At 34.9% G+C, this 8,971-nt stretch overlaps 1 protein-coding gene across 1 annotated transcript; it reads right to left on the bottom strand.

Annotated features, from left to right (window-relative positions):
- Positions 1-1,577: 1,577 nt before the first annotated feature.
- On the bottom strand, positions 1,578-2,669 carry LOC130721158 (ethylene-response factor C3-like). Its single transcript, XM_057571900.1, has one exon. The coding sequence runs from the start codon at positions 2,472-2,474 to the stop codon at positions 1,848-1,850; it is 627 nt and encodes a 208-aa protein (XP_057427883.1). The 5' UTR covers positions 2,475-2,669; the 3' UTR covers positions 1,578-1,847.
- Between the last annotated feature and the right edge of the window lie 6,302 nt (positions 2,670-8,971).

Raw genomic sequence — 8,971 nt, 5'->3', positions numbered from 1 at the left:
ATCTGAACCATTCATGATATCTAACGGCCGTGATTTATTCTCATATTCTCACATAAAAATATTATTCTCATAAGATACATCCTATATATATATTGATAGACAGATGTTAGTACATTAGTCATACTCAGAATTCGAACCCTGAACTCTTTACCTTTTATCTCACCCAACCCTAATGTTTCATAGCTCTTACCATTTGAGCTAACCATTGGGGACCTGTGCCAATAACATGCCTGTGTTTATATGAGTTAATGTTGTGATTATCTTATGAGTGCTACACTATATGTCTGCATCAACAATATATCCTTTTGTTTGAACCAGCTTACTACTCCTGATCATGTTTTATGGCCTAAGATTTATATTCATATTTTACAAGAAGTTCTAAAATCATAATATGCCTATGTTTAATTGAGCAAGCTCGTATTGTTACCTCTTTAAATCAATATCTTGAGAATGTTTCTGATGATATTTAGGTAGAGTGACTGTTGTGATACATATGAGTGCTCAATGTGCATTTTGCAAGCTAAAATGGTATTGTATCTTGCAAGGAATTATACTTTTAGCATCAAATTTTGTTTTATTTATTAAGTTTCATCTTTTCCCTATTCTCCAGCATTCTAATTCCCATACTTTGAGCTTGAAAATCTTCCTGATGGGTGACATGCATGTTTCAAACTCCATTCTGTTTATATGAACAAAATGCATAAGTGAGCTTGTGATGTATTGATTTGTCTTCTTGGATACAACAATGAATTAAAGATATTAATTACTCCTTTTACATTCTTTATAATCTGCCAACTTTTTCTTTCTTTTTCGGAGAGAGGGATTGATCTATTGTTTGAAGGGATCGATCCCTGCACACACTAACATGTCCCTCAGCTCTTACTTAATGACTTGATTTTCTTTGTTGAATATAATTGAATCTATGTTCTTTGCCAGTTCCATCATATAGTTTTAGTTTCCGTCTCTTAGTTTAAACTTTTTGGTATGAATTGACAATTCCTAATAATTAAATATTACTGCTAAAGCTGAATTTGATTACCTAATTATGGACACTTGTATTTGTATGAAATTTCAATTTTCCCAGTTACATGTGCTTGAAAATGCAATGAACTGAATATTATTGGCTGGTGTTATACAGTTTCTTACTTTATTGGGTAATTTTGGTGTGTATAGTTCAAGTTTTTTAGAATGTTCAAGATTAATGCAAGGAGCTAATGTGGTAGAAAATGAATGTACGTGGTGAGTTTGTTTTCCCATTTGTGTTGATGCAAACTAGGAAAACAAACATCTCAACTCATGAGCGTAAGCAAAATTTTACCACATTAACTTCAACATGGATCAGATGTTGGATTCAATGAAAATCTAAACACACATATGTGGACTTATACTTTTTAGCCTTTGTGAATATTCTTTGAAGATACTGTTCAAAGATTATGTCTTCGAAATATAGATGCAACAACAAATAAAATGAACCTCTGAAGGATGAAGGACAACATTTGGTGCAAGAATTGATATTCAAAATAAATTGATGCAGAAATTAGAGACATACATTATTAGCCTGGAAGAATGAATATTCATGTTCAACAAAAGAGGAGTGAGCACACATATATATCAACGATTTGATCTACATTAAAGTACAATAATGAATCTCAATTACTAGTGTAAGATCATTGAATTCATTGCTGAACATTTTCTTTCACACTAGATCAAAGAACAAAATAGGGCTAGCGCTGGACCTAAAACCAGCAACAGAACCTAAAGTTCTCCAGATAATTGATGTCGTAAACATTCCAAAACCAACAAGGGATAAAATTGAAAATAAATAGAAATAAAATGCGCAAACCGGTTTAATTGAAGTAGCTGGTACTGCTTTCACTTTGATCAGATATGCTTAGAAGTTGTTCTAGATATTCAACACCCAAATCCTCTAGCACCAATGGTACTTGTTTCTCTTTGTTCTTCTTACCTTTTGATGATGATTTTCTTTGGATGCAGTGCCTCTCCTTGAGTGCAAGTGCAGGTGAACACCCTTTGCCGCAATCATATTCCATCTCTTGCAAAGATTCTTTCACCTTTTCGACCGGAAAATTGAGAACAGCGTTACCGCCTCTCATGGTAAATGCAGCTTGGTCATAAGCTAAAGCAGCATCCTCAGCACTATCAAATGTTCCGAGCCAAACCCTCACGCCGTTCCGTGTTGTATCTCTGATTTCAGCTGCAAATTTTCCCCATGGCCTCTTCCTGACACCTATGTATGACTTTTCCTTATTCGTCTGCATTTCTTTAGCTTTGGACTTCTTCACTGCAGATTGATTTGGCTCATTGTTGTTTTCTTCTGTTGGTGCCTGCTGTGAATCTGTGGAGAAATCAGAGATGTGGAAGGACAGAAAATCATGATCGAATATAATATCTGAATGCTCCGCCTCCATCTTCAGCATTTCCAAATCTGGGTTGTGAAAGAAAGAGGAAGTCATATCAGACAACTGCGTTTCTGTTGTTTCATCTTCCCCACTTGGGCTCTGATTTATTAGACTCTAACCCCACCACGCGACAGCTTGTAATTATTAAAATATCAACTTGTGTTATTGTATTGTAATAATAATTGATGATATTACAATTCTTTTTTTCATGGATCAACTCCTGAACCATTCACTTCTCAATCCATATATATATATATCATACTCCCTCCGTTTCAAAAAGTTTGTAGTTTTGGGAATGTTTTTAATATTCTAAATAGATTGTTGTTTTAGGATACCAATGCATTTTTCCCCAATTTTTTCCTTCTATACCCTTATTTATTTGACACACCATGTTTGTTACAATTTTTTTTTTATGGTGCCCACTAGGGTGGGCAATTAACATTTTGGTCCATGGGTGGACCACTATTAAGAACCGTTAGATCTTAGAATCTAAGAATATTCTATAGATGAATGGCTAGGATTGAAAGATTCTAAAAAGGATAAAAGGTTAAAATTCTTTATCTTATTAATTAAAATATAAAACAAAAATAATAATTACTAAAATTCATTCCCAAATGCTTTAACTTTGTCAGATTTCATCAAAACCCAGATTTCCAGATTTCATCAAATTTTTCAGATTTCCAGATTTCGATCATCATCTTTTTTTCCTACAACGTCTTCAAGCATGATTTCAAATATTGTAAAACTACTCAGAGAACAAATCAACTCAGTTCCACAATCAAAACTTCAAATACATAAGAAATAAACAATGAATCACAACATGAAAATTTGGAACCGAAATGGTCTCAGAATCACAAAGAAACATGGGAGGAAACAAATAGAAACAATCGACACATATAAACATCCAGCCAATACTTGTTGTAGCAAAAGTTAAAGCTACAAATTAACCACCGAGCAATATGTCTCGCGACCCACACTCATTAATCCCCGTCCAAGCATACATATCCACAATTCCACATCAAGCCAGGTTCCCCATACCAGTAGCAGGGATTTCCTAGTAGTGATGTTAAGAACCTTAGTAGGCATCCTAACAGGTCACTTAGCTCTGAGCCTTTTGTCCTTCGTACCGCAAATCAGGTAAAAAAAAAGCTTCTTGAGATTTCATCATATCTTCATCATGTTTCCGTGCTCCAACCCCTCCATTCAGATATGGGCTCGATTCCCTCGCGACCCACTCCCACCGCGCTTTCGATCTAGCACCGCGTTGGGACCCCATCACCGCGATGTTGCACAAAATGGCACCACGTTTCTTCTCCACAACCGTTGCGCCGTGAGATCTGGGTTCGTTGTGGATCTGGGCTTTTTACTGTCTATAGGTAGATTTGAGAATGACAAAGAGGAAGATGACAAGTTTAAGGACAGTGAGAAAGAAAACAAGTTTGAGGGCGGCGACCTCGTAGCTGGCGCGGTGGAGATGCAGAGGGATCTGGAGTGGAGGAGGACGAGGTGGCAGAGGGGAGGAGGTTCTGGATTTGGATCTAGTGTTGTGGTCTAGTGAAGAAGGGGGAGAATGATCTAGATCTGGTGAAGAGGATGGAGGTGTGAAAATTTTAGGGTTTTAATTTTTTGGATATGTAAATTACGAAAAACACCCCTGGTCCATGGGTGGACCATTTTCTTAATTGCCCACCCTAGTGGGCACCTTTTTTTATAAGCAAAATTGTATTAAGGAGGTACTAGGGGTACCTCAAACCCATGGTATTTACAAGGGAAAGACAAGAAAAAAGGGCCTAATTACACAGTACAGTAACAAAGCAACAAGGTAGGCAACACTAATGATCAATAAATCTGAATATACCAACCTATGTTTGTTGCAATTCTTGATACTATCCTTCGAACTGGCGTTGAAGTCATACAGCTCCTTGGTGTCGATGTTCTATTTATGTTTACGTCTTGGACTCTTGGTACTAGGGGTGAAAATAAGTCGGACAGTTTGTCAGGGGTCTACGGCATGGCTCGCCAGAGGCTTGACTTGACTTGAATCGTTTATTAAAAAGGTTGGATCTAGCTTTTTAAAATACTTGATAAGCCAACTTATTTATATAATATTATTTTTATTGTTAATATGAATAAATATAATATAATAATTGAAATACACTTTAAAAACTCTAGCACCAAAATAATATACTATGTGGCTTTCATGTTTATACAAATTACATACCACTTTCTTTTAGTTGTGTTTGTTTTAAATAAGTGAAAGTTTTGTTCTTTGAAATGCAATGATATACGATAAGTTTTATTATTTGAAAAATGAAATGCAATGATATATAAAAGACATATTAGCCCATTGGTCTACTAGCCCATGACTTACAGTCTACGACTCATTGACCTTCTTTCGATGTAATTGTTTGTACGTTAAATAGGCCATACCAAGCCTTGTAGGTCAACGCAAACCTTTTAATAGGCCATACCAAGCCTTAAAATTCAGCTTGTGAAAGGTTGCAGGTCAGGCTTGGACCACGAAAAGAGAATATAGACCAGACGCAAAGCTTGGCTTGATTTGACTTATTTTCACCCCTACTCACAACTCTTACGTAACCGCTTGAACTATCATTTGAGGATAAATGAGATTTTAATTAAGGTCAAGTAAAAAATATAACTGTTTCAAATACATGGCGTTCAATCATTGGATGTTTATGTACAAATATTCTATGATAATCGTGCACAACTACTAACTGCTGTTATACATCAAAGTGACTTTCATTGGTCGTAATCAAATGAGGTCCTCATGGGATGATTGAAAGTAAAATATATGCATAGTGACAATTTTCATATAATAATTACTCCTTAATTATTGGTTTTCACAACAACGTGATTTTTATTCAGGTTTATAGTTTTTTCATGCTATTATCTTGTGTTGTGATTGTGTGTCTGTTTTTAAATTGTCTATAATTCTCCAAAAGAGATACTTGTCAAAGACAAAAATCTTATTTTTCTCTTTTAACCAAAATTCTCTGGAGTTGTCTGAAGAAGAGTACCCTTACCCATGTCAAATGAACCAATATAATCTTTAAATAATAAATACATTTGTTAATAAAATTTGAATTTCACTTAATTTTATTTAAACATCATTGGTCACTAGATTCGGCTGAAGTTACCCACTACAATTTTTTATTTATTTATAATTGAACATGTATTCAACATTAATAGCTAGTGCTAAACCCAAATATAAGAAAGAACATAGGCATAGAACTAAAGTGTAAGTGTAAAAGCCTTGCAAATACTGAACAGAGAATAAATAATGTTTTGATCCCACTTCTTATACACCTCCACCTTATATAAATATATAAAAGAAAGAGAAAAATAAGTGATATGATACTTGATGTGACATGAAATGTTGAAAAGATAGAAATAAAAATGTGTGAAAATGAGATGGAAGAGAAAGTGGGGTATAAGTAAATTATTACTCAATTTTGTTCCGGAATTCGCAAAATCCCTCCCTGATCAGCAGCAGCATAATATCTTTAAAGAATCACTACATCCCTCCCCATATATCAGCAGTTATTTGAACAGAGAACCTCAAACCAGGGGACCCAATCCAATATATTGCAAGCCAAACACCTTCAATGATTCCAAGCCAGACCTTGAATTGCTAAATCCAGCCGCGACTAGCAGATAGTGGAATATTACATCTAGTTTAAGCATAGACCCATATGAGTGATATAAACAACCTCCTCTTACAACATAGATGAAATTACTGACCGACTTTTCTTGTTTTTAATTCTTTTATTGATTCTTGGTTGAAAATATGTCTGCACGAAACAGATCTTATCTATAAACAAATAGTGGAATAGTTATTCATAACCTTATAATATTTTAAGATCAATTGTTTTGTTTTAAGGTGTTGTAACTATGATGGCGACTAATGATACTCTTCCACCATCAATGTGTTAATCTAGTAGTTGAAAAAATTGAATCAATGAAATACAATTAGTTTTAATTAAAAAAATCACTTGTTGGGGTTAAATAGCTTCGGTCTAATCGATACTGATTTTGTAATCATAATCTTTGCTATTAGAATTTTGTATTGCATTTAATTTGTTTTTTTTCATTATTTTCGAAAACCTGTACAAAGTCCATATATAGCTCTAATTGACCTTCCACATAGGTCACAAATTCTAAATGATTTATAATTAACTCAAAATAAAGAGTAATTTCTATCGCAATGTAATATAGAGATTAAATCCCAAATATTGAACCCAATTACCCAATGCAATAAGGCATCCTGTGATTGACCAGCAAATGCATGCCCTACTTACTAGGAATCGTCACCAGACCTGTTAGAGTGGACAAGCATGAAGCATTGAGAAGTTTCCTAAGAAACGTTTCATGGTCCAATATTTCCCACACAAAGTATAAATTTTAGAAAGTCTAATCCTAACACTCCTAATAAGGATGAGCTAAGAGTGACCCTCATCTACTTGATTCTCTCTCACTTCCTTAAATTAACACCCTTTTTGGGATGCGAGCTAAATACTACATGTATTCCCTTAGAGCCGGTGTTATTAAACTCGGTCCGGTGATCGACTCGGTCAGGGCACTGGGTCAATGGATTATTGGTTTGACTACTGGGTCACTAGTTGAATCGCTTGACTCGGCTTACATTAAAAAATTAATAATACTAAGTATAATATAACATAAAATTAAAATTAATATCACAATTATTTAAATAACAACGAAATAAAAATACCTTTAATATTTTATCTTGTCAATTACTTCTATTTATTAATAATTTTTTTTTTGAAAGAATAATTATATATTAATTTTAAATTTACATGTTTAATTTTATTTTTTTAATCCATGTGTATTTAAAAAAAATAGAAAAGCCACGTGGAATAAATGACTCAGCAAAAATTGTGTCACATAGGCTGGAAACATGAGTAGGGACTTATTTTGATTAAAAAAAATTCTAGGGATTCGGAATCGAAAAAAAAAATTCAGGGACTTATTTTCGTACGGCAGACAATTTTAGGGACCTCCAGAGTATTTAAGCCTTAAAATATACTATTTTCTCTCCCTTCCCCAACATCTTTCAGAGGTAAAGATAACAGAAATGATGAAATTGAACAATTCAAGTTCAACAGAGACATAATCAGAGGACGAAAATTGCAATTTTATTGAATCAATTGAAACTTTACACACAAAAATTGATATTTACATAAATAAATAAATAAATTCTTCTCTGATGAAGTTTTGGAAGCTCTGATCTGAAAGCATTAATCTTGCATGTGTGAAAAGGAAGGATTTTTGCAAGCTTCAAGGCTTTGAAGCTAGGAAACAGGGGTTGTGGGGGTCGGATTGAGGCTGTATGGTGGCGGTGGTGGTTGTTTGGTGGCCGATGGTGACTGCATGTGGTTGTTTGATGGCGGTGGTGGCGGTTTGGAGGCCGGCTGGGGACTTGGAGACGTGGACCAGAGAGAGCGAGAAGAAGTGAGGGAGATGTAGGTTGGCTTGTGTTTGTGATGTGATGAAAAATGGAATTCAAGCAGAGAGAGGGAGAGAGGAAGGAGACGGCTGATCAGAGGTGAGGGAGGAGAACTAGGGTTTCAAGTGGGAGAAGAGAGGAAAGGAAGATTTTATACCCAGGTGACGGTTTTCTGCCGTTTGGGCCCCTAGTTAACAGGCTGGAGCCGGTTTTTTGGCCATTTGTGCCTATTTTGACCGGCTGGGCCGATTTTTTATCCATTTGGGCTCCTCTCATCAGCCCACTTTCTTTTTGAAATTTTAGCCCAATTATTACTATTTAATTATAGTATTAGAAAATTAAAAGAAACTAATTTAATTTAATCATATTATTAATTTAGTATTAAATTATAAATCTAAATTGGGTGAAAATAAATATTATTAACTTATGTTGTATGGTGGGACACGGGTGGGACCCTTCAAATAGTAATTTAAGAAACCATGGGTTGGAGGAAAATCTGTTTCAGTTCCTTAGGAGTTCCTAAAGTCTGATGTGGCAGTACGGGCCCACAGAAATAGTGCAGAATAGTGATAAATAGTGTGTAAGAAACCAAATAAGAACTTTATGCATTGGAGTTGCTCTTAGTGGCCAGTCTGAAATATAGAATAAGAATAGAGAAAAAAAATATCAATCAATAATAGAAAGTAAGTTATATAAAGCATAAAATTGAGATTCACATCACCCATTATACCATAACCTGAAGGAAGATGGGGTTATCCAAACATCATATACATTAAGAACACGAAGTAGATCCTAATCATGACTACCATCTTAGATAAAGGAGAAGAGATATTAGTCAATAAAGGGGACTCTCTCCACCTTTAATCTGCTTAAGATGTGTTCCTCCTTGCTCCTCCGCTTCCACGACACTCTAAGATCTTCCAAGCAAGTGCAAAATCAAGTTATTTAACTTGGGGACTTCCCCTCTATTTAAAGGGTGAAAAATTGTATTCTATCATTTTTTAGACTAATCGTGGGCGTACTTAAAGATCGTGCATTGTGAAAGCTCCTCTCCCATGCTCAAAAT

This window comes from Lotus japonicus, chromosome 5 (assembly GCF_012489685.1).
Source record: "Lotus japonicus ecotype B-129 chromosome 5, LjGifu_v1.2".
Taxonomy (NCBI): Eukaryota; Viridiplantae; Streptophyta; class Magnoliopsida; order Fabales; family Fabaceae; genus Lotus; species Lotus japonicus.
The sequence above is the reverse complement of the archived record's forward strand: the minus strand, read 5'-3'. Positions and strand labels throughout refer to the sequence as shown.